The sequence below is a fragment of the Colias philodice genome, chromosome 21, assembly GCF_061535455.1.
Source record: "Colias philodice isolate Cphi_HAF_F1 chromosome 21, ilColPhil1 Martin Lab GWU primary, whole genome shotgun sequence".
NCBI lineage: Eukaryota > Metazoa > Arthropoda > Insecta > Lepidoptera > Pieridae > Colias > Colias philodice.
The window spans coordinates 8072636-8100018 of NC_143106.1; the positions used below are offsets into that span (position 1 = coordinate 8072636).

The 27383-nt window shown below is 32.6% G+C and overlaps 2 protein-coding genes across 3 annotated transcripts in view; one reads left to right on the top strand and one right to left on the bottom strand.

Annotated features, from left to right (window-relative positions):
- Positions 1–3189: 3189 nt before the first annotated feature.
- Gld (Glucose dehydrogenase) overlaps positions 3190–27383 on the bottom strand; it is a 69250-nt gene continuing 45056 nt past the window's right edge. The window contains exons 10-11 of one of the 2 annotated variants that reach the window (XM_089708835.1): positions 23566–23706; positions 3191–3932 (exon numbers count right to left, since the gene is read on the bottom strand). In XM_089708835.1, coding sequence (XP_089564961.1) covers positions 3846–3932; positions 23566–23706 — 228 coding nt within the window. In that variant the 3' untranslated portion in view covers positions 3191–3845. Of the gene's footprint in view, positions 3933–23565; positions 23707–27383 lie in introns of both variants that reach the window. The other variant, XM_089708836.1, reaches the window with a different exon arrangement.
- LOC149479074 (acetyl-CoA acetyltransferase, mitochondrial-like) lies at positions 18935–22601 on the top strand. The gene is made up of 2 exons (XM_089708865.1): positions 18935–19191; positions 21478–22601. The coding sequence occupies exons 1-2, from the start codon at positions 19033–19035 to the stop codon at positions 22495–22497; spliced, it is 1179 nt and encodes a 392-aa protein (XP_089564991.1). The 5' UTR covers positions 18935–19032; the 3' UTR covers positions 22498–22601.

Genomic DNA, 27383 nt, shown 5'->3' on the forward strand with positions numbered 1-27383 from the left:
TATAATAAAAATTGTAATTCGATTTTTTGTAAATCTGAAATACGCAATATTAATACATACATATAAACAAATTACATAATAGAAAGGTTACAAGATTAACATTACAAAAAAACGGCTAAGTGCGAGTCGGACTCGCGCACGAAGGGTTCCGTACCATTAAAATGTTCTGCCAGTTAAAAGTAACCGAGCGTAAATTTCAATAAATATATACAAGATTTACAAAATAAACATGTTACTCCTTTTTATGTAGTTGTGTAAAATTGTAATATAATAAAGATTAATTCTCATCTCATTTCAAATTATACTTAGAAAAATATTTTTTTATCGACGTTCAAGTTAAAAGCAGTCCGTCACTAAGAAAGTCGTAAAAATTTACGACCTTTTAAGCGACGAGTTTTTAAATTCAACTCTATCACTAAGTTCTTATAGATTAAATTTGAATTTCTCTTCGAGATAGTCTCGCTACATCGCTTTATAGTCTCGTGGGGAGTGCGGTTCAATATCGCGTTCTAAATTCAACTTTATCGCTTAGTTCATAAAGATTAAATTTGTATTTCTTTTCAAGATAGTCTCGCTACATTTGTATTTCTTTAAAATATAGTCTCGTGGGGAATGCGGTTCAATATCGCGTTTTAAATTCAACTTTATCTCTTAGATCATAAAGATTAAATTTGTATATTTTCTTTCCATGATAGTCTCGTGAAGCCGCATCAATGATCGAGTAAACACATGACTCGATTATTTGTCTTGATCATATCGCTAAACGATACATCGACGATTATTAGAAATTGCATTTCAATTGATATTTACGTAAAAAAAATAAAAAAATACTTACAAATGAAAGGTTATTCCATCTTTTTTAATATTTGATGTGTTTGACTTGTTTCTGCAAGATTTGACTGCACAAAACGGCATTTTTAGCGGAGCACTCGCAGACGTCCTTTCGATGTTTTACGAATACGCAGAGTGTTTGTAATCGATTACGCAAGTAGTTTTTATGAAAGCATAAGACTTTTCGATTCGAATAATCTTATACTCCGGCAAAAGGGGAAGCGCCTGTGAGTGTTATGCATTACTTAATGATCTAAGGTTAAATTAGTATTGGTTGTAATATGTATAAGTGTTGTTAACCAATAGTGAAATTCAAAATCATTTATTGTAACTTTCGTAAAATATGATTGAGGTGCTTAATAATTATTATTAGCAAATTTTATTATCTCAGTAATTTTCACGTTACCTAAATTATATTATCTATATGTTTAAATTCCGCCTCCTTGGTACAATGGTTGACGCGTGAGCGTAGAACCGAGGGGTCCTGGGTTCGATTCCCGGTGGAGACGAAGAAAAAAAAATGTCTCGGTTTGGCAGGACACAGAAGGCTGATCACCTACTTGTCCCAAAAGAAAATCGGTCAGTGAAACAGATGTATGAATAATGCATCTGCCCCTTACCCCACTAGGGGACACGGGACTTCACTATGCTTAAATAATTTGCAAAGAGTCAATAATTATTATTAGTAAGTAGTTTGTAAGCAAGTTTGTTATGTAGAGTAATTGCCACAAAATAAGTCCCATGAAAAAGTATTGAACTGAGATTTACGTAGTAGGTAACTAATACCACAGACTAATAATAATATACTACGTATCTAATACTTAATCTGTGACTGTGGATAAGCTTGAAACAGCTTAATATTATTATTATGCTATTCTGAAAAAATAAATCTATCATAGTTAAGTAGGTACCAAGGTACCTGAGATAAGTATGTATTATGTACCTAACTAAAACAAAAATACCATTATTATGTTAATTTTACTTTTTTGAACTCTAGGACTACGACTAAGAAAGAAAAGACGAAAAAGAGAAGATTAGAACTAAAACAAACTTTTTGTTTTAATATTAGGTACCTATGCACTAACTAAGTATTTCTTTTAAATTATAAGTTGTACAAGTTTAATTATTATGGAAAGGTGGCATAATGTAGACCGTATAATTTAACCTTTGCAAAGTTTAAATAGGTATTTGGGTAAAAAAAAATATTAATCTAATAATATGATCTAAGTATGTAATATGAGTGACTAATAATTAATTAAAAAATAATGTGTTAAAAAAATCATGGTGAATTCATAATACATAATTGTATTGCCTCAAACAGTTAATGAAGAAGAAGAAAAGGAGAAAAAATTTCTTTTAGAGGTAAGTAGGTACCTAATACATAAGATTAGAAGGAAAATAATACAAAAGTACTTAGTCACTATAATATTTATTAAAAATAACACAGGTGCGGTAACACAAATCTAGCTTAATTTACCTATCTAAAATCATTTTATTCACAATCAAAAAACTACAGGTAGGTAGTTAAGTACTACTTTTTAAGGTACGCCTATCATTATAATGAAATACGAGATTTCCTTTCTTCCCTCTGTCCATTTAAATTCAATTCGATAACTATTAATTTCTAATGGTAGGTTTAGACCCGCATTAAATAAAACACATAAAATAATTATGAATTCCTTATTCACATAATATACAAATGTTATAGCACGTATTATTATAATAATCTATATACTTACTCTATTCCTAAAGTACCTTCTTACACTAAAACATAGATAAATATCCTACTTCTATCGAGTATTTGTACAAGCATTTACATTACATCTCATAATCATCTCTAATTTTAACTTACAATAATAAGGCTGTGTTGTGAAATTATTCTAATAAAATATTTGAATTTCCTTGTCACGTTAATAAATAGGATATGTAAGATTTGAAATACTGCTTTCCGAAGTGGTGGTAAATGTTAAAAATATGTAATTACGTTTCAAAAGTGCTTCTAGAAGAAGTCTAATTGAATAAATAAATGTTTGAGTTTGAAAATAAATCTGTCTAGAAATCTTACGTATGCCATTTATTCACTTGACTAAATACATCTTTATGAAGCGACTCCTAACAGGATTTCCGATAAGTTCTATTTATACTTTTTCCCATATTAAAGTGAAACTTTTATTACATCGTCTCAAACTTTTTGGTCTGTGTAGCGCATGTCGCGTGTATCGCGGCTGCCGAGTAGGTATACCTACTCGGCAGCCGACCGTCACGCGACATGCGCTACACAAAGCAGTGTTCGGAACCGTTCGAACAGTTTCACTTTTACCGTGGTTTCATAAAACCACACAACATTTTTTTATGTAATTATCTACAGGTTTAGGGTTTTGTTAGTTATTGCACAACACAGTGGCCAGAGCTCTATCGATACTTTGTTTTGTCTTAATTCCGCTCCTAATATATTAAATATTACATTACATGATTGGTATTCCACGTATAAACCTCATCATTTTGTTCACAATAAAAAAACTGGTAAAAATTGATTCAAGAAAATTAATCCAAGAAATGTAGACTATTTCTACAAAAGAAAATTCCCGTCAATCAACACTTTTTTCGGTTGTAACAAGATGTACAGAACTTAATTAATTTCGGGACGATTTTTCAATCTTTCAATTTTTCAATTGGTTAAAAATTATCCGTCCAATAAAGTATTACACAATCATAATATAAAAAAGTCACATGGAAAACTTATAGTCGGGCAATAGAACGCATTTTTATAATGGTGGTGTTATTCAGCGAATAAATTTTAACTAAGGATTGAAAAATCGCCCCATACCTCTTATTTTTTATTAGCTTTAGATGTGGAGATTGGTATATTGAAAATGGTACATAATATTATTATCATATTTTAGCGTTGTGTAATAGAACGAAAAACTAAAATTTATTCTTCTTTTCTTCGAAGGAATGAGCATTATGATCCGTGCACTTTTTGATTTTCCAAATTTATTTATATAATATGTGAGTTATCGCCATGGTTGCCAGCCGGGATATCTGCTTTCGCTAACACTAAGAATATTTGATATTCCTCCTTGGTCAGCTTGATAAGGTATCTGAAAAGATAAAGTATTTTTAGATGAAATAATGATGAAATGATGGTGAAATAATGATAAAATATCTATAAGATGAAAAAAACATACAGTACTTTATTAAAAATATGTTTTTTTTTTTGTTTCAGAACCTATAATTCTCAATAAAATACAATGTGTTTTTCAATAAAATACAGAAACTTTCAATGAGTTCTTACGATTATATCTTACGCAAGTTTCCATTTTTTTAGATGAAAAATCGGAAAATTATTTTAAAACATTGTATTTTTCGCTGTTTTTGTAGAACTAATAAAATTAAATAATTTTATGGTTAAATCAGGTTTCTAATTTACATATTATTACAATCAAAAATAACTTAAAATCACTGATTTGTAAACCAGACGACGTTCAAGTTGGCGATTGGAATAGAGATATTGAATTGTACATTTTTTTGTAAATAAAAGTACTTTTTATTAAGTAATTTTTATTTGTTTTTTCATCCATTTTAATTTTTGAGAAATACACGTATACCTAATTATAACACATAACTATAATACAATATGTTAATTCATATTTTTCAAATAGCCCTAAATGTAGGTATTTTATTCCATGTATTTTACTGGAAACAAAGTTGTGAAATGAATTTCTTTCGCTATTTTCAGCTCTATTCCGAACCTCAAAAGGAAAAAAACGGAAACCTTCTATGATCACTCTGTTGTCCGTCTGTCTGTCAAGACCCTTTCTCTCATGAAAGTGTGAGTTACAAAGGCATGAAGCTGAATTTATAATTATTATAATATACTCAAGTCTACGGTCCCTTGAAGCGGTGAAAAAATCAAACTTATAAGCGAACGCAATCAAAAGATACAACCGTGTATGCTGCAAATTTTCGCAAATTAGGGAATTAAAACCTACAGGGTACTTCCCGTGAACACAGAGTCTTAAAATTTGGTAAAAAGCAAGGTTTTATAGCACAGTTATAGGAAAAATTGATAAAAGCTTAAATTTAAAATAACATAATAAAAAAATACAGGTTTGTTCGGAAGCCTCAGTGCGCGAGTCTCACACTTGGCCGATTATAAGTTATGCAAACATTTGAACAATAATCATTATCATTTTAATAACTTTTGTTACTATAAGCCTACCTTAGTTACAATGTTTTAATAGTTATGAATATTAATGTTTTAAATACATAGATTTAATTTTGAATATAATAGTAGTATAGTATAGTAATATACCTACTTAGTAGTAGCACAGACTAATAATAATATACTACGTATACAACAGACGGTGCACTCCATACAAAAAAAGTTGCACTATGAATTTACGCAATTAAAGCGCCAGTGGGGAAATAACGTACTACGTGTTCGATTATATCTCTTAGTCTTTTGCTTTTAACACACTAGATGGCACGTTAAACACAGACTTGATGTTCTTTTCCTTCCAGAGCCACTAGATGGCACTAATGTAAATATATGTACACGTACCTTTTATTTTCAAGTCTTTGGCGTCAAGTGTCAACGTCAACTGTCAACATAATATTTTGTACCTACTCGGATTTTTAAATGTAAATACGATTCTCCACAAAAACATTGTAGACACAAGAAAGGGATTTCTACATTTGCTACTAAGAAGGATATGTGATCATGAAGGATTTCATCTGTTTTAATACCAGTAAAATGGAATGAGCGCCGTGGCCGTGACTGTGTTTGGTACATAAAGAATGACAAACATTCAACTTAAAATTATTATGAGTGCATTACGGGCAAGGGCACAATAAGTTGTCCTTTGACTAAGATGTACTTAATTTTAAGGAACACTAAAATGGATGGCTAGAATAGCTGGTATAATCGCATACATAGTATTTATTTCTAGTCTGTTGTATAAATAATCAAAGACTACAAAATATATAGTGAACTATGTCTTTAATATTAATTCTACAGTTTACAGTGTAGTGTGTAATCTATTGTATGTGTGCGTCTAGAATATATAGTCCTGTTGTTCTACAGTTTAAGCAGTTCAATACAAGCTTACAGTCGAGTCAAGTGTTTCATTAACCACCAACCATTGCATGGCAACCCTGCCAGTTTTGTAAATTGTAGTCTACCTAACCTGACTGTTGGTTTTGATTTGTATCACACAAAGAATACTATACCAAATTTCAAGAAATAAGAATTAAATATTTGATTAACTTTTACTAATATACAGGAGCTTATACATCAAACAAGACCAAAGCAGGGCTTTGGAGAAAGTGTGTATGGACAAAGACCACAATACATATGGTGCGGACAACTGCATGAAAAGCATGCAGTAAGGGACATTAAATAAATAAATAAATAAAACACATTTATTGTCAAGATCACAACACGAGATACATTTATAAACGAAGGAAAAACAAAAAGAAATAAAAAGAAAAATAATTAAATAAAAATAATCTTATTCCTAAGAACTGTAATGTGGCAGTGAGTGACCTGACAAATGGAGCCAACTCAGTATATGATGGCAAGGTGATTAATACCTCACCACCACTGATTTTCAGTGACCCCAAGTGACTATTGGAGTTTCAGTCTAGAATTGTATATAATGATAATTTAACATGAGTATATTATGTGAAAGATATATTTCTATTAATATGATAAATACTAATAAATAAATACATCAGTTAAAACATGATATACATATATATACATATATATATTATGTATAGGTAGATATAATATCAGTATGTAATTATGTATATACTTAATGTAAATAAATAAAATTAAATTATGTATATGTTACCGGAAATGTATGAAATCAAGGAATTGTATACAAATCCTAGTGGTCTAAGATCCGAATATAAGTCGAAATGCAACGGCGTGATAATAGAATGAGACCAATTTTATAATAAATTAAGTGTATTAAAAATGGTTTGACTGGAAAAATCCTGGACAGGATATTTTTTATTAATTATTAAAAAAAAAATATTTTCATTTTTTATTAATTGCAGTTTCGAGATAATAAAACAAACGTTATTTGAAGACTTTTTAACGAATGGGTCTCAAACTAATAGGAAATGTGTACAATGCCGATGCCACTTGGGAAATGTATAAAATATTGTTTAATAAACTATTTAATGCATACATATCCTAGTAAATGTATAATCTTCCTTGGAATTATATATAATTCCAATATCGTATTAGGAAATGTATATAAAGTAAATGATTTCTGTAATAAAACACGTTGTTATTTTTTTTATTATAGCACTTATTGAGACAATCCGGTAACAGTCTTACCGTAAAATAATAATAATATGTTCATATTATCTTACTAATTAACATTTCTTAAATCAACTTATATTCAATCAAATCAAATTTTCATTTAAGTATTTAAGGGTGCTATTACCGATTTTTAACAAAAAACGCTATTTTACGGTACCATTTTAACTCAAAGCAATTACACGTGAGAACAAAGTAATATCTTAATTTAAAGATAATATATTCAGATCTACGATCATCTTATAAAAATTGTACGACGTCATACAAAATTGTCGCTGAAATACGATTTTCCCAGCACAATGATCGCATAAAATGCAAAAAAATGGGGTCTAAAACGGTACAATTTTAAGAAAATTAAAAGCCTAATCTATCTTCTTACCTATAAATTATTGAGGGATATACATATAGTCCTTTATAGATTCTGATAATTTTTTTGTATCTAAATCAAAATTTTATTTCAATTATTTAGACTAGAGTAGATAATTTTTGAAACAAAAAAAAATCGCAGTCGGATGAAACCCATTAGAAAAGGAGGGGAATATGATAAAAATGTAAGGAAAAATAAATTACGGTCAATCCGAGTTCGGGAAGCGGGAGGGGGGAGCTTTTAAGAGAAAAAAATGGTTTCTCTCGATTTCCGACAAAACTATAAGTCCTATAGAAAAAAGTTCAATGGCAAAAGTGTAGGTAATTAAAAGTTCTACAACTTTTGTATTCACAATTTTTTCACATAACCTAAAAATTTAGGTGAAAAATTCAAAAAACCAAGTTTTTGGTCTTTTATTTCTATCTACTTCAAAATTTATTTTTTTTTGTACGAAATTTGGTGGAAACTTACTTCATTATGTCCCAAATACACTGTAATTTATTTGATTGAAAATATTTATTTTTTCGCCTTATTTTGAATTAATACCAAAAAAACAACCTAATTTTCAATCGAAAAGTCACCCGTCAAAATATCAGCTTTTTTCAAGAACTTGGGGTGCCTTTTATTCATTGAAATCTCTACTTTCATATGGTGTAAAAAAATAAACACCACCATAGTAAATGTTCTCAGGAAATGCATACAAACAGTCTGAAAATTAGCTTTTACTAAATCAGGCACACTTCTCGAACTACCTGAAATGTTTTTATCGACATCATTTTGCTTTTGAATATGCTGTAAAATATTAAACTTAGAACAGATAATTATTTTTCTTTTGAAATATTACCGAAAAGCCGATACAAGAGAAGATATAGAGTTCAAGAAGTGTGCCTGATTTAGTAAAAGCTCATTATCACACTGTTTGTATGCATTTCCTGAGAACATTTACTATAGTGGTGTTTATTTTTTTTTACACCATATGAAAGTAGAGATTTCAATAAATAAAAGGCACCCCAAGTTTTTGAAAAAAACTAATATTTTGACGGGTGACTTTTCGATTGAAAATTAGGTTGTTTTTTTGGTATTAATTCAAAATAAGGCGAAAAAATAAATATTTTCAATCAAATAAATTACAGTGTATTTGGGACATAATAAAGTAAGTTTCCACCAAATTTTGTAGAAAAAAAATAAATTTTGAAGTAGATAGAAATAAAAGACCAAAAACTTGGTTTTTTGAATTTTTCACCTAAATTTTTAGGTTATGTGAAAAAATTGTGAATCCAAAGTTGTAGAACTTTTAATTACCTACAACTTTGCCATTGAACTTTTTTTTATAGGACTTGTAGTTTTGTCGGAAATCGAGAGAAACTATTTTTTTCTCTTAAAAGCTCCCCCCTCCCGCTTCCCGAACTCGGATTGACCGTAATTTATTTTTCCTTACATTTTTATCATATTCCCCTCCTTTTCTAATGGGTTTCATCCGACTGCGATTTTTTTTATCTTTTCATTATTTTCAAAGGCTTCTACCCCAGTCTAATTAGCTAAATTAAAAATACTTGTCGATTTCTTCATACATTTTGCTCTCGCGGGTCGTCAGACCGCGCTCAGAAGCGCTCTTGGAAGGACGGGTGTATCGCTCCTCGTCCCAAAAATAAAACGAATTAGAAAAAGATTACTGTGCGTGCACTGTCGTTTTCGCGATTTGAAATATTTGATACTTTATAAGAGTAAACTGTTTATCTTTCATATTCCAATTATTTGTAATTTTAAATTATGTTTTAAAAATGACCTTGCCTGAGATGCTCTTTTTTATGGGTTGTTGAATAGATTGGTGGGGTGAAACAATTCAAGATGGCGTCGACGAAAATTTGACTTTTTTTTCGTGATGGGTGTCATTTTCAAAGTTTTTGGGGTAGCTATTAACGAATATGAGGTCAAAACTGAAATCCAAGATGGCGCTGACGAAAATTGTACATCTTTTCGTCATGGGTGTCATGTCATTTTAATGGTTTTTGGGGTAGCTATTAACCAATATGAGGTCAAAACTAAAATCCAAGATGGCGCCGACGAAAATTGTACATCTTTTCGTCATGGGTGTCATTTTCATGGTTTTTGGGGTAGCTATTAACCAACATGAGGTCAAAACTAAAATCCAAGATGGCGCCGACGAAAACTTTTACATATTTTCGTCATGGGTGTCATTTTCATGGTTTTTGGGGTAGCTATTAACGAATATGAGGTCAAAACTAAAATCCAAGATGGCGCCGACGAAAATTGTACATCTTTTCGTCATGGGTGTCATTTTCATGGTTTTTGGGGTAGCTATTAACCAACATGAGGTCAAAACTATAATCCAAGATGGCGCTGACGAAAATTAGACTTTTTTCGTGACGGGTGTCATTTTCATGGTTTTTGGGGTAGCTATTAACGAATATGAGGCCAAACCTAAAATCCAAGATGGTCATCGAATTTCAAGATCGCGTCATGGTAATACTGTCGCGTTATGGAGCAAGGCGGCGATTTTGGTATCTATGAATCTCGCCAAAGAAAATTCACTCCTGCCACTTTTTTCGGCACACACGTTCTTTTTTATTTTATTCTCTTCGTTTAAATGTTTTAGATAAACTATATTTTAAATATAGTTTAGCGAATATATTTAAAGTTAATAATATCTGTCAGAATATAAACACAGATGATGATTGCCACAGAGTTGCGTTTTATATTACATTTCTAAATTCTAAATATGCATTTCAATGTTCTTTAAATTTGTTTTTTTAAGACTTTCTACAAAACTGTAGTTGTTTACGTTTTTGTTATTTTATTTAAGTTTACTTTAAAGGAGTAAGAAAAATATACCTATTTATCGACGGTTACATTGGGGATTTGATAATACCTACATAGCTACCCCAAAAACCATGAAAATGACACCCATGACGAAAATATGTCAAATTTTTCGTCGGCGCCATCTTGGATTTTAGTTTTGACCTCATATTCGTTAATAGCTACCCCAAAAACCATGAAAATGACACCCATGACGAAAATATGTCAAATTTTTCGTCGGCGCCATCTTGGATTTTAGTTTTGACCTCATATTCGTTAATAGCTACCCCAAAAACCATGAAAATGACACCCATGACGAAAATATGTAAAATTTTCGTCCGCGCCATCTTGGATTTTAGTTTTGACCTCATATTGGTTAATAGCTACCCCAAAAACCATGAAAATGACACCCGTGTCGAAAAGATGTAAAATTTTCGTCGGCGCCATCTTGGATTTTAGTTTTGACCTCATATTGGTTAATAGATACCCCAATTACCATGAAAATGACACCCATGACGAAAAGATGTAAAATTTTCGTCGGCGCCATCTTAGATTTTAGTTTTGACCTCATATTGGTTAATAGATACCCTAATAACCGTGAAAATGACACCCATGACGAAAAGATGTACAATTTTCGTCAGCGCCATCTTGGATTTCAGTTTTGACCTCATATTCGTTAATAGCTACCCCAAAAACTTTGAAAATGACACCCATGACGAAATGATGTCAAATTTTCGTCGGCGCCATTTTGGATTTTAAATTTGACCTCATATTGATTAATAGCTACTCCAACTCCTTGAAAATGACACCCATGACGAAAAGATTTCAAATTTTCGTCGGCGCCATCTTGGATTTTAGTTTTGACCTCATATTGGTTAATAGCTACCCCAAAAACCACCCAAATTTGCAAATGTGTTTGCTACTTAGGAAAAGTTCAGATTTAAAGATATAGGTAATGTGACGAATTTAATTTATTGCATTCCGACTGTTTCTCGGAATAACATACATTTACTAAGAATTGCATACAAATACAATGCCGGGTTTAATATATTGCCGGTAACATAATATTATGTATGATAATAATTCTTAAAGTATTTTATAGATACATTTCTTAAAAAGCTTCGATATATGAATAATATGTACACAATATACAATAATACAATTCATATTCAAATTGTTGTAAAATAGTCACACTTTTTTAAGTTGGTTGAATTCACTAAAATACACAGAAGGATCGTACCTACTAATAAAAGTAACAAAATGAATTTTTAAAGTTCCCAGTAATCTTCTGGAATCAATTTCAATAAAAATATAAAAAAAATAATATCAAGTATGAATATGGTCTATAAAATGGAATGCGCTATGTTTACGTGAGCGTGATGTCCCGCGAACCACGTTGCGACGTTAAATACCTAAATTTGAGTAGCGCAGATTTGTGACAGCGTCCTTAAAAAAGTATTTTATACATTTCTTAAAAAGCTTCGATATTGTATACAATAATACAATTCATATTCAAATTTTTGTAAAATAGTCCCACTTTTTTAAGTTGGTTGAATACACTAAAATACTTATAAGGATCGTACCTACTAATAAAAGTAACAAAATGAATTTTTTAAAGTTCCCAGTAATCTTCTGGAATCAATTTCAATAAAAATATAAAAAAAAAATATCAAGTATGAAGATGGTCTATAAAATGGATTGCGCTATGTTTACGTGAGCGTGATGTCCCGCGAACCACGTTGCGACGTTAAATATACCTAAATTTGAGTAATAGTCCGGGATACATCGTCCATTTTTGCAAGTGATTATTATCAAGCTAATTTTTCGTGAGTAGCTTTATTTTGATGAGATGCCCAATAATTTCATGTACGAAACTCTCGATTGTGGTAGCTTACAGAGGTAACAAGGATAAAAATTTTTGATTTGACGGTACCCAAATATTTATTACGCAATTTGTAGGACAATATGTCTGTTGAATTATACAAGTATTAAATAAGTGAAAATAAAAAAATCAGCTGGTTAGTAATCATTTATGATGACTTCGTTATCGATACACATTGGAAAGGGGGACTCTTTGATCAAACCATAGATTTTGTAGGACAAATATTTTTTCGAATAATTTAGATAATAATCTTGAGATTGAACAAAAAAAAACATTCAGTTGGTAATTAATATTTGAGAACCATCAAATCAAAATATTTTATCCTTGTTTCCTCTGGTAGCTACGACAAACGAGAGTTTCGTACATGAAATTATTGGGCATCTCATCAAAATAAAGCTACTCACGAAAAATTAGCTTGATAGTAATCACTTGCAAAAATGGACGATGTATCCCGGACTATAACGCAGATTTGTGACAGCGTCCTTAAGGTAATCAGTCCCCTCGTCCTGCTGTCCCCGTGTACATGTCGCAGTTGGATTGTATAATCCGCCGTATTACAAACGGCCGGCATTTTGTAATATGCCGAAATTCGTCTTTTTCAAACATTCTACAAAAAGACGGTCGCGAGCCGACGGAGCCCCACTTCGTGGGGCTCCTATTTCTGTATAGTTCTAAAAAACACGAACCTAACCTAACCCACCCCCTTATCCAAACCAAAAATTTCTGATTACGAATTTTCGGCATATTACAAAATGCCGGCCGTTTGTAATTCGGCGGATTATACAATCCGATTGCGACATACATACCCCTCGTCCCGCGTACCTTCCAATATCTTAGATGTTTTACATTTCCGACTGTTAGTTAGGTAATATATGGATTTCCTAGGAAATGTGTACTATAAAATAATTTATTTCACACATTTCCATGCGATTTTAGGAATTACATACATTTCCTGGGAATTTTATACAATGACGGATTACATACATTTCCGTTAACATATACTTACAATGTTTATAATTATAATGATAAATAGGCAGAAAATAACGGTCTATATAATGTTATGTTATATTATAACCAGTAAATAAAATCCCATCAAAAACATCCTGTAAAAAACCCAAGTCTCGCAGCTCAGTCTTTCTACCGTCAAAAGTTGTGAGATCCATGTAATACCAAGTCGGTTAATCTATTTAGTGTCTACTTGAAGGACCTTCTGTCTTAAGTTATTACATAAGTTATTATCATGCCAATATTAAAAATATTTAACGTTTTAAACAAATAGATCGACTTGGACATCGCTTGATTTGATTATTAGTATGTATCACACTACACAGCACGACGCGACGGGCCAGCGACCAACAGGAACGAGAGTTTCAATCGCGTGAGGCGCGAGAGACTAAAGAATCTAATATAATATTGTAATATTCATTTTGTTTTCATGCGATGTCCAAGTCGATCTATTTGTTTAAAACGTTAAATATTTTTAATATTGGCATGATAATAACTTATGTAATAACTTAAGACAGAAGGTCCTTCAAGTAGACACTAAATAGATTAACCGACTTGGTATTACATGGATCTCACAACTTTTGACGGTAGAAAGACTGAGCTGCGAGACTTGGGTTTTTTACAGGATGTTTTTGATGGGATCTCACTTCTTTTTGTAGAGCCTTTCTTTTTGATACCATCTACTTCTAACGAATTTTGTTAAAGGTCTTATGATATTTTCTTATTTTTATATGTAGTCTTCCTCTTTTTCTTTTCCGGTACTACTTCTTGAGCTTCAGCCACAGTTTTTCTCGAAGCCCACTCCCTGTCTCTATGGGCTTTTCTCGGAGGCTTTGATGTCTCAATTTTTGACAAGTCTGGACGGTAAATACTTCTTAATCTGTTGTATTCACAAATTGATGATTCCTGCGCTTTAATACTTCCAAAGTCGACATTAATGAGATGTTAAACCGCCCAGACTTGTAACTCTCGAAAGTGCCACGTAAGCTTGACCGGATGTGAACACTGCAGAACCTATATCCATCAGCGCATTACTTAGGCTTAGGCCCTGACTTTTATGTATAGTTATAGCATAGGCTATACATATGGGAAATTGTTCGCGATATATAATACATATACATAATACATAAATAACTTTGTAATCCCATATATTTATATGGGATTACAAAGTTATTGATGCAGTTGGTGTATTTGGAAAACTGGACCGAAATTACAAAATATTTAAGTTTTCCCATGATTAAGACACTAAACTCTATATGTATTCCAAATATGAAGCTTCTAAGTCTGCTAGAAGTGCCTTGGACTTTTGATGATCGGTGAGTCAGTGAGTGACAAAATTTAGAAACTTTAACAAGTTGTCATTCTTAAACTACTGGTTCAAATTGACTGAAATTTTAAATATTCCGTGTTTATACAATGCCGGATTAGTTACTGAAGATTCAGGTTTCTTGCTTTATCCACAACCGAATTATAGGGGGTCGAAAAAGGCCCGAATTGCTTCGAGAAAAGGATGGTACGGCCGTGCCGCTTTTTTTTTGCTCGACTTGGCGGGGGCACTGCCGTGCCCCCAGATAAATATTTAATTAAAGTTTATGTGTAAACTGTAATTCGATACAAATGCAGGGTTAGAACAGGATTTTAAAATATGTCTCCGGTATTGGAAACGAAAATTATTAATATTTGTCAAACTGGTTAAATGGTGGTGGAATGTTGTTCCAACACTTATGGCTCTTTCAATTTATGCGTTTCGTATCGGACCGCTAGTCGCTACAGTGCCGAAGCTGTGCGTTTGTCGTACGGCGCACGGCCGGTCGTTTGTTTTCATACAAAATGCACAGTGCGGCAACAGCGCGGCGTCCGTACCGCGAACGCTCGACAGCAGGACGGCAATCTACAGATCACCCATATTTGGCAATCTCGCTTCACCTAATGGCCTTGTCTGTTCAAGCCGAAATGAATTAATTACCTACTGCAAAAATTAAATAATTTAGATTACCTGGAAAAGACAAGGAAAATAAACTTTAAACAAGTGTTCGACCGATTATTACCAAGTAGGTAAATAAATTAATGACAAGACAAGGTAATTAATGCTAATAATTTCCTAAAGAAAACATTTTTTTCAAAATTTTCACATAATAGGTACTAGTACCTAACTAGACTCAAAAGTTTATGATAAGTCAATGAATGATAAATAGAATATGTTTAAGTAAAATGAAGTAGTTTATTTTACAATAAATTAATCTTATAAATTACCAACTTTCATTCTACGGCTTCAACCGTGTGCCTTATTCAATCCCTGTTCCTACACCTTGAATCCTATTTATGCAACAAAATTGAGATGTCCTTTTTCAACGTAGGTACCTATGTACCGTGTATGTATATCGAAATTTCCGTCAAAATCGGTTCAGACGCGTGCGGGAATACCTATTTTCTTGTGGTCCCACTATTTTCTATTTTGTCCTACTATGACGGAGTAACTTTCGTATTTATCTACAAAACAGAAATGATTTGATTGTTTGTTTGTTTGTATTGGATAGGATCCGAAACTACTGGATTGATTTGAAAAATTATTTCACCATTCGAAGCAAAAATTATACCTACCTGATGAACATAGGCTACTTTTTATAACGGGAAAATACTTCATTCTTATGGGAATCGATGTCGAAATATTTCATTTTAGGCGCATAAAGAAAAAAAACGCAAAGGATCATTCAAAACCTTTTCTACGGTTTAAATCTCAAAACTTTTTGGTTCATACTTCATATAAATTATAAAGGTAATCTGATAGGATTATTTAGAAAATAAAACAAGATGACGTAGGTAGGTATTTAACTTTAGTTTCGATTTATTATCGTTATGATGTTTTCATTATGAATTCTTGATATTCTTAACACGTTCACTGCGGCATGTCCAGTATCGGGCCATCAGCGACTACACCACAGTGCGGCGCCCAAAATCGCAGTTTTCACCGTGGTGCGGCGAGGTTTTTTATATGTTAATGAATGACTAGAAAAGAGACAAATATATTTTTGTGATCACAGTTTGAAGTAGGACTCAATTTCGTTTAAAAATCGTATGGCAAAATATTGGACACACGCATAGAAAAGAAACCGTTTCTTTTGTGTGCGGCATGTCAAATATTTTGCCATGGACAAGCACCTCATGCCGCACTGTACTGCGAGCGCGCCGCGTGTCAATCTCGCATAGTGATGTACCAGGACCGCACGCGTCGTTATCAAATTTTTAAATGACAATGATACCTTAGAGGCTTTAGTTTTTTTTACTTTCTTTTATTTCGTAGCATAAATGCAAAAATGTGATGACAGTTGTGAAAATAATATAAAACATTAAAACAAAAGTTACTGAACAATTTCCTGATAGTACTCTATCAAGTACCTTGTTTTATATGTGTTTTTTTTTTGTATCGACGATCTCGTTATCTGTTAACAAACAGACTGAAATATACAAAATTGATTTATATCGATATCGATGTTTTATTTTACAGTGTTTCCCATCGCTATTACTGTAAACATGCCGTATCAACGCAGTGCGGGATGGCAAATAATTTTTCACAAAATCAGGGGTTTACATTTTCCCTCATATCTTTTAAACTATTGAGTCAAACTAAAAGCTATTTATGCGGTATATACAAGACTATATATACTATTATCCGAAAAAAAATTTTTTGAAATATCTTGAAATTTCATGAAATTATTAACCTTCAAAGTCAGTAGGTGCGATGTGATAAAAATGGCTCATGACGCACAGTGGTGAACTTGCCGATGTGAAGTATTGAAGACATGCCGCACCAACGGTAAGTTTGGCATTTTAGGTGCCGCAGTGAACGTGTTAACGACGCGGTTGGCGCAGAGGTAAAGTAACTGCCTACTGAGCTGACGGTCCCGGGTTCGATCCCCGGTCAGGGCAAATATTTGTGTGATGAACTTGATTATTTGTTTTTGGGTCTGGGTGTTATCTATATATGTATTTATAAAATATTAAATTATATTTATCGTCGTCTAGTACCCACAACATAAGCCTTAATTGAGATTACTGTGGGACTAGGTCGATTTGTGTAATATTGTCCTTTAATATTTATTTAATTTATATACTTATAATTAAATGTGACTAGAAATAATATACTTACTACGGTTTAAGTATAGGTTGTATTATGTATATTATTTTGTAATGAGATCTTGCAATCAAATATTCACACAATCTCGCAAGTTTTCCGACAATTCATTTTTCGTATGAAAACGATCAATACACTAGGTACCTACCAAATATAAGCCGCTACAGGAACGCAGTTAGTAATAATTAATAACGGCTTTAACCCATTTACAATATTTTTTATAGGTACTGCAAAGGCAATGAGGTTATGTATTAAAAACGTAGTACATATTATTATTAGTCTGTGGTCTGTGATATTATTATTAGTCTGTGTTAAAAACGTGAAAAGTAACGTAAAAACGTCTGTAGTGCCATCTAGTATTCGTTTAGCATCGCCAAATCGGAGGAGAATAACTTGTTTATAGTAGTTTCATGAGATGGCGTTGTTTTGAATATAAACTTTTCTGTAAAATTAGTTAAAATCGAGTGAAAATTAAATTAAATAGGTAGGTTCCATTTACAAAAGTATGTAAAAAATTATAAAAAGCAATGAAATTGCAATTAAATCTAATTTTATTTTTTGCTGGTTAAAATGATACACTTAGCGGCATCTATTGGTAGACGGATGGCATTAATCGTCTTTTGTATGTAGTGCACCAGACATGGTAGTAGGTACATAATCTTATATTGAAGCAAAAGTTAAGTTCATAGACCATTATTGATTATTTAAGTTACTTACTATTTATAATTATTGTTGTTTATACAGGAAGGTGGACCCCCAAAATACAGGCGTGTCATAATTTGGGGTCCGAATGAAATTTTTTTTTATAGGCAAGGATTATTACGTAAATTTTTTATCTTAAAATTGAAATATTAAACTTTACTAAATGATACATCCGTTAAAAAAATACTGTTTACCATAATAACATGAAAAATATTATGTTTGTAAGGACAAATGACAATTTGGGGCCATCATAGGGAGCTGAATGCTGATAAGCGATGGCGCAATTACAATAAAAATACCTCTGGATTATTAGGCACCGTACACACGCGCGAGCGTATGTTAATTGAATTATATTATCTGTGCTATTATTAACTACTTTGCATCTTATGTATCTGTATACCTTGTTGTATATTATTTCAAGTCTAATTAATTAGTATGAAATAAAGATATCTACTTTTAAATTGTAAGGATGTCCCATATAGGTATCTTTTTACCTTCTACAAATATAAAAGAAAATCGTTTTAATTAAACCACTTATAACTTAAGAAAGTGATAGTGACATGAACATTTAAAGTTAGCTAGAGTTAGTTACTTAGTTTAAGTATGTAGGTATGTAAATGGCAATAATATTTGAAAAAATAATAAAAGATAATAGTGCAAGACCGCACTCTTTTACTAATAAAATAAAAAGAAACATTATTGTTAAATCTGTACATATTTGGTCGTATAACAGTATACAACTTATCACGTTAAATAACTAAATACAGATTTAAAAATCAATTTTTTTATTAATTTAATCTCGCATGTAAACACAACACAATCTTGATTACATCATTCCTAGTCTATATAACGTCTGTACAAGTTTATTTGTCATCGTTCCGTGGTCGGCGCCGGTTCACTCTCATACAAACACAATTACGATATAATCGTGTTGGGCGTATTTTTCAATTAAAATATCAAAAATGTTGTCTCTAAATGAGGTAGTGATAGTATCAGCAGTGAGAACACCCATAGGGTCTTTTAGAGGAAGTCTAGCTAATGTGTCAGCCACAGAATTAGGTGGTATAGCTGTGAAAGCAGCAGTAGAAAGGGCTGGTATACCGAAAGAGGAAGTTAAAGAGGTGAGTCTTTTGGATATCATTTATCATTTAATAGACGAAAATGATTTAACTAAACTACAGAAAAACCGGTGCGAGCCGGTTATATCATAAAAAACTATCAACCAACAACAAACCGGCTTTTAGAAGTTAAAAATAAAGTAAGGTCGAAGTCTATGCATTTACAATAAGATACGATTTTTACATTCTACAAGAATCTCTCTTGTAGATGTTACTTGTAAAAAGGGTAGCATGTACTTAAACGAGTGAAAGAAAATTAAAGGTTTACGTGACAAAAATAATTAATTGGGCTCATAGTTAAAATATGTATTATATATATTGGTATGAAAAATGAAAAGAACAGCGTCAAACAAACATTAATTTGAGTTATTACTAAAATACAAAATGAGCAGCTTCCTAATATTTGAACGACTAACTAATAATTATTGTTTGAGTGTCAACATTACGTCGTGCATTATTTTCCTTAGCTGGCATATTATGATTTATTTAGAGCATTATATCTTAAACTAGCTGCCCCGGTAGATGTTCTTCTTCCCTATTGCCCCTTATTGTTATTTTCTCCCCCTAATCTAAGAACCATCCTCGTCCTTGAAGGAATATTTTACAAAGAAATAATTAACGAAATCGGTTCAGCCGTTCTCGATTTTTGCGCTTAGCAATACATTTGGCGATTTATTTTTATTATTATATACTAGCTGTTCGCTCTGACTTTGCCCGTGGTTACATGTTAAAGTTTTCTCTCCATAAATGATTAATGGTTGCCTCGAACTTCAAGGAATATCATAAAAAAAAGAAGTAACGAAATCGGTTCGTCTGTTCTTGATATTTGCGCTTAGCAACAAATTGTTTGTTTAATTTTTATATCACAAAAGATAAGGAATATGTAGTTTAAAAATAAAACCGGCCAAGTGCGAGTCGAACTCGCGTATCGAGGGCTCCGAATAAACTTAATTTTTATTATGTTGTAATTCCAAAATTTTATTTTTTCGCAATTATTCCTATATCTGTATTATATAAGACGTTGCTTTTAATTAAATTTCATGACTCTGTGTTCATGGGATGTAGAAGAACAAACCTGTTTTTTTATTATGCTGTTACTTTAAATTTAAGCTTTTAGCAATTTTTCCTATAACTGTGCTATGAAACCTTAATTTTTACCAAATTTCAAGACTCTGTCTTTACGGGAAATACCCCGTAGGTTTTGATTCCATTGCGAATGTCGAAATTTGCGAAAATTTTTAGCATTTACGGCTGTATCTTTTGATTGCGTTAAAGTTTGATTTTTTCACAGCATCAAGGAACCGTAGATTTGAGTATGAGATATAAATTTCAGTTTGATCTCCACGCGTTCCTGAGAAACTAAAAAAAAAAAAACAATAATTTGATGAGTTTATGCGTGAACCCATAAAATTATAGTATTGTCACCGATTCTTGATTAGTGTTTCGTAAACTAATCAAGAATCCTTTTTGAATTAAATCTATCCTATTAACGTATTAAAGTGAGTCAAAATCGAGATTAATCGACAGGTGAAGTTCATAAAAGCGTATTAAAATTATTATTATGAAAAATACTATAGGTATCTATGGGCAGAGGTCGATTTTTTAAAGTGAAACTTTTATTACATCGTCTCAAACTTTTTGGTCTGTGTAGCGCATGTCGCGTGACGGTCGGCTGCCGAGTAGGTATAAAGCAGTGTTCGGAAAGTTTCACTTTTACCGTGGTTTCATAAAACCACACAACATTTTTTTTATTTATCAACTAACTATTTGAAGAAATACTATAAGCAAATAAATTTTATTCATTAAAAGCTAATTAAATCAAACAATGTCTCTATTATATTACGTATTTCTAGTCGTTGACCTAGTAAAGTCGCTACCAAGAAATTTAATATCTCAAATGGATTACCTAATCACAATCCACTTTTAGTGCGCTCAATCTGTTTTTTATTATCAACCCATATTCGTCGCTTACCTACTCGAAATCATAACGCTCAAGCTATTAAAACAGTATCTTATCATCAGTCGCTTAGTTTTTTTAGTCGCTCATTTTATTATTCGCCTATAAAAGTACTTAATTTAATAGTTAAAATCAAATTATTAATTTAATCACAGATGTAAACGTAATCTTAGATTAAATTATCATTACTCGTAGATATATTTATTTATCTCATTCTCGCACGATATCTCGCATAATATTTTTTACGTAAAGATTTAAAAAAATATTGTGTTTATAAATATAAAAAATATTTTGTTTTCTTTTTTTTAACTATAACCGTTTCAATTTTCCAGGTTATCATGGGAAATGTTTGTTCTGCTCGCCTTCAACAAGCACCAGCAAGACAAGCAGCTATATTTGGAGGTCTACCCACAAGTACAATTTGTACGACGATCAATAAAGTTTGCTCATCAGGCTTAAAATCTGTATTATTCGCTACCCAAAGCTTGCAAACTGGAACTCAAGACGTCGTGATTGCTGGTGGCATGGAATCCATGTCAAACATTCCTTTCTATTTAAAAAGAGGAGAAACGGCTTACGGAGGCATGCAATTAGAAGATGGAATTTTATACGACGGACTGACTGATGTGTACAATCACATACACATGGGAAATTGCGGTGAACACATCGTCAAAAAATTCAACATCTCTAAAGAAGAACAAGACGAGCACGCGATGAACAGTTACAGAAAAACAGAAGCCGCATACAAAGCCAAGGCTTTTGATGCTGAACTCGTGCCTGTAAGTGTGCCACAAAAACGAGGGAACGATATAATATTTGCTGAAGATGAAGAACACAAAAAAATAAACTACGACACGTTCAAAAACTTAAAGCCTGCATTCGAAAAGGAAAATGGGACGATAACAGCTGGTAATGCGGCAGGGTTAAACGATGGAGGAGCTGCCCTTGTTATGATGACAAGTGATGCCGCAAAAAGATTACAAGTAAAACCTCTCGCTCGTGTCATTGGATATGCTGACGGAGAATGCGACCCTATTGAATTCCCAATAGCGCCATCGATTGCTATTTCTAACCTCTTAAAAAAGACTGGAGTTAAAGTGAGCGAAGTGGACCTCTGGGAAATCAATGAACCGTTTAGCGTAGTAGCTATTGCAAATGGAAGAATCTTAGGAATTGATTCAGAAAAAGTTAATATTCACGGAAGTGCTGTGAGCTTAGGACATCCGATTGGAATGTCTGGATCCAGATTGGTTGGACATTTATGTCATGTTATGAAGAAAGGACAGAAAGGTGTAGCTACTACTTGTAATGGTGGTGGCGGTGCTTCTGCCATTATGATTGAAAAATTGTAAATGGTATAACTTAAATTATGACGAATTCTTCTTGTACCTATCTCATTTTAAAGTACATTGTAGTAATAGCCTCTTACACAAATTATAATATAACATTGTCGAAAGTGGGAGTTTTTTTTTAATTATCCTGGGTATTATTATACTTTCACACGTATAATTTTTGCTGCTTATTGTAATATGCTGTAATTACTTTAAATATCATTCAATTTATCAACTCGTTTTTTTTCGTTTTAGTTTTTTCTAAATAACATTATTTTCATGTTTTACTAATTATTATCATTTTTTTTCAAATTCGTAGTTATTTGATAAATTCTTTTAGAAAAAAACGACCAATGCGCCACTTTTGCCGCCCTTACCATACACGTGTGTTACCACAGACCTATGCAGTTTTTTTTGAGCCTATCTAGTATGATCAGTTGATTAAATATGATTTACGCATACCTGTACACTGTACAGCGTTAGCTATTATTAAGTATTCTGTAACTGTATGGTAGACGGTAGACCGAAGCGTGTTTGGGTTACATAATGGAACATAATACATAATTTGTACAAATTAAATTATTGGGTTTTTGAAGTGAAACTTCTTTAGGCGCATTGAGAGTTAAATTTCAAGGTCATGGCAATACCGTCACGTCATGGGCGATGATTTTGGTATCTTCGAATTTTATAATTTTTTAGAATAGAAGAAAAATAAATTCCAAAGACGAAAGAAGCTTTGTGGAAAGACGCGGGATCGAATTTTTAACATTCTTTAAAAATTTATATTTATAAAGCACTAGTGGTCCGCCCCGGCTTCGCCCGTGGTACATATTTCGCAATAAAAGGTAGCCTATGTTCTTTCTCTGGCATCAAAATATCTCCATACCAAATTTCATGCAAATGGGTTCAGTAGTTTTGGCGTGATTGAGTAACAGACAGACAGACAGATTTACTTCAATTATATGGATACTAGGTTTGGAATTGGAAGATTTCCCCACTATAAAAAGGGGTCTTAGTACGCAATGACAAAAAGAAAAATGGTGGTAAAATATTATAGTATCTTCACCGTGTGTGACGCGCTTAACTCACCCGATGCTGTCCGAGCCAGCGCCGCTTGATGAAGTCCGCAGCGCGCTCGCCGACCATGACGGCCGGCGCGTTCGTGTTGCCGGACGGGGCGCGCGGCATTACACTTGCGTCCGCTACACGCAGACGGTCTATACCTTGCACCTGGGTAATAAGAAATAAATCTTTATAAAGGCGAAAGTTTGTAAGTATGGATGTATGGATGTTTGTTACTCTTTCACGTAAAAACTACTAAACCGATTACAATAAAATGCAGCACACATATAGAGGGTAACTTGGATTAACACATAGGATAGGTTTTATCCCGGAAATCCCACGGGAACGGGAACTATGCGGGTTTTCCTTTGAAAACGTGGGCGAAGCCGCGGGCGGAAATTAATAAAACTAGGAAGACATCTTGGAATAGACTAACTTTATTAATTCATTACACAATACACAGACAGTGTGACCAGTTTATGCTCATAGATAATAAATGCTATTTTGTTACAACAGATACAACAGAACTTATTTCTAACACCCTCTCTTAACAAAATACTCTGACAAAATTACATCTTTTGCTACAATAACTAAACGTTACAAATGCTTCAACAATAAAAACAATCAATTGAAAAACTACATATTTATTTTAATTTACTTCCCCTATTCCCATTTGTTCTATGAATTTATAATGTTTATTAACACAAAGTGACTTAGTAAATACATCTGCTGGCATAGAAGAAGTTTCTAAATAGTTAACTTTAATTTGGTTATTATCAACACATTCTCTAGCAAAATGATGGCGTACATCAATATGCTTAGTACGTTTGTGAAACATTGGATTAGAAGCCAATTTTAAAGAACTTTGACTGTCAGTGTACAAGTCCAAAGGTTTATTTTTATTACATATATTAAGTTCTAACATTAAATTTTTTAAATAAATGGCCTCTTTGCAAGCCTCTGCAAGTGCCATATACTCAGCCTCTGTACTAGATAAGGCAACTGTCCTTTGCTTTCGAGACTCATAACTTATTACACAACCTGATAATACAAAACAATATCCTGTGTAAGACCTTCTATCAATGTTACAAGATGCCCAGTCAGCATCAACAAAACCAATTAAATCAGTTTCAGTTTTCTTAAAAATTAATCCAAAATGTTTAGTTTTTTGCAAATATCTTAATAATCTTTTCAAATGTTTCCAATGTGTTCCATTAAAACATGTGTTATATTGACTTAGAAAGCTAACACTATAAGAAATATCTGGCCTTGTTAGAACCGCAAGATACATCAGTGAACCAATAAGTTGTTGATAAGGATAAGAGTTATTACAACTGTCGTTTACAGCTTTTTCTAATTTAAGATTCAATTCCATTGGAGTATCTGAAATTTTGCAATTAATCATATTAAATTTATTTAAAATATTATCAATAAATTGCTGTTGGTCCAAAGTTACACAATCTTTTTGAACTTTTACATTCATGCCTAGACAATTTTTTATTTGACCTAAATCTTTAATCTTGAAATCTGCTTCTAATACACTTCTTAACTTTTTGTAAGAATTTACACAGTTATAAAAAACAAAAAAATCATCAACAAATATAGCTACATAAATCTTTACATTATCATGACATTTAATAAATAAACAGGGTTCATATTTAGATTTCTTGAAACCTAACTTTAACAAACTAGATTCCACTTTCATGTACCAAGCTCTAGCCGACTGTTTAAGTCCATATATAGCCTTTTTTAATTTTAAAACTTTATTATCACAATTTATGAAATTAGAATATTCTGGTATTTCCATAAATACACATTCATCAATATTACCATTTAAAAATGCTGTTGGTACATCCAAGTGATTCATTTTTAAATTTTGTTTAACACTTAAAGCAAAAAGTAGTCTTAAAGTAGAATAACGCAATACAGGTGAAAAAGTTTCATTATAATCCATACCTTTAATCTGGGAGAAGCCCTTAGCTACTAGTCGAGCTCTGTACCGCACTTTACCACTATTATCACATTTTTTTCTTAAACACCCACTTACACTGCACTATTCTATCAGCTTCACTCCTGTCTACAAATGTCCATGCTTCATTGTCACTGAAAGCTTTCAATTCATCCATCATCGCTTGTCTCCACTGTTCCTGATCTGGTCCATTCATCGCAGATTCATAACTCAGTTCTTCATAAGTTTCCAGGTTTTCCAGAATACATAGATTAGTCATACCATATCTTTCTACTGGCTTTCTCTCACGTTTCCTAACTTGCTGTACCTGAACTTCTTCATCTATGACAGAGTCTTCATCGGCTACTGATTGATAAGAATCATCTTGGGATGTGGATGTATCATTAACATAAGTTGGGTCATTAGGATTTGAGACTAGGCTATCTGATGAACATTCTTCTTCTTCTAAGTTTTCATTGTTCTCTAACTTTTCTTCACTATTATTTACTACTATCTGAGCTTTGTCTGATTCTGTCTTCTCCATGACTATGACATCTCTGCTCGTAGTGATCTTTCTAGTTTTTGGGTTATACAATCTGTATCCTTTAACATTATCTGGATATCTAACTAATATCAATTTATCAGCATTTTTATCCCATTTTTGTCTTTGTGCTTTGGGAACATGTGTCATTACCTTACTGCCAAAAATTCTAACATTGCTTAGGTCTGGTTTCTCACCTGTCCACCTCTCAAATGGGGTCATCATGCCTAAACTGGCGGCTGGTGTCCTATTCTTTAAGTATACTGCAGTATTAACTGCTTCACCCCAAAAACTTTTGTCAAGGTCAGCTTCAAACAACAAGCATCTTGCTCGTTCAACTATAGTTCTGTTGAACCTTTCTGAGAGTCCATTCTGCTCCGGAGTGTGAGGATTGGTCTTCTGATGAACTATACCGACTTGTTTCAAGTAATTCTCCATCTCATGTGAGCAAAATTCACCTCCATTGTCGGTTCTCAGCTTCTTTATCTTGTTTCCTGTTTGATTCTCAACTAAACCTCGAAATTCTTTGAAATGCTGAAACACCTGGTTCTTTTCCTTTAAGAAGTAGACAAAAGTCATTCTGCTGGCATCATCCACAAACAGAAGAAAATACTTTGAATTACCAATTGACTTGGTCTCCATCGGCCCGCACAAATCTGAGTGTACTACATCCAGTAGGTTTTCACTTCTATGGTTGGCTGATGGGAAGGGTAGACGTGACTGTTTCCCCTCACAGCACACTTCACAATTCTGTATCTGAATGTCAGCTTTCTCTTCAAAAGAAACACCTATCACAGCACCTTCATTCATTTTTTGTAAGGACTTACTGTTTACATGTCCTAACCTCTTATGCCAGGTTGACATTGCCGATAATGAATTCTCTAATTTTCTTGTGTTTAACTTGTACACGCCATTAATCAAATCTGCTGTACCAATAAGCTTATTCACTTGATTGTATATTAAACAGACATCCTTTTTGAACACAACTCTATTGCCATTAACTATAAGTTGGCTTACTGACAATAAGTTTGTCGTGAGCTTCGGTATGTACAATACATTCTTCACAATCACATTGTACTGAGAATTATTCACGCATGTCGTTATCTGTGTTTCACCAACACTTACTACAGGCACCGTCGTTTGATTTGCCACTACGATTTCTCTGTTATCGTGCACCGGTCGTGGTTGGAGTAAACATTTCTGATTCGACGTCATGTGCGCGCTTGCGCCCGAATCGACGTACCAGTCTTCTGTGCTATAACAACCGTTGAAAAACGCCGCACTAAAAGCATTTACTTGTTTATTTGCTTTTAATTCTGGACACTTGCTTTTGTAGTGACCTATTTTCTTGCAATT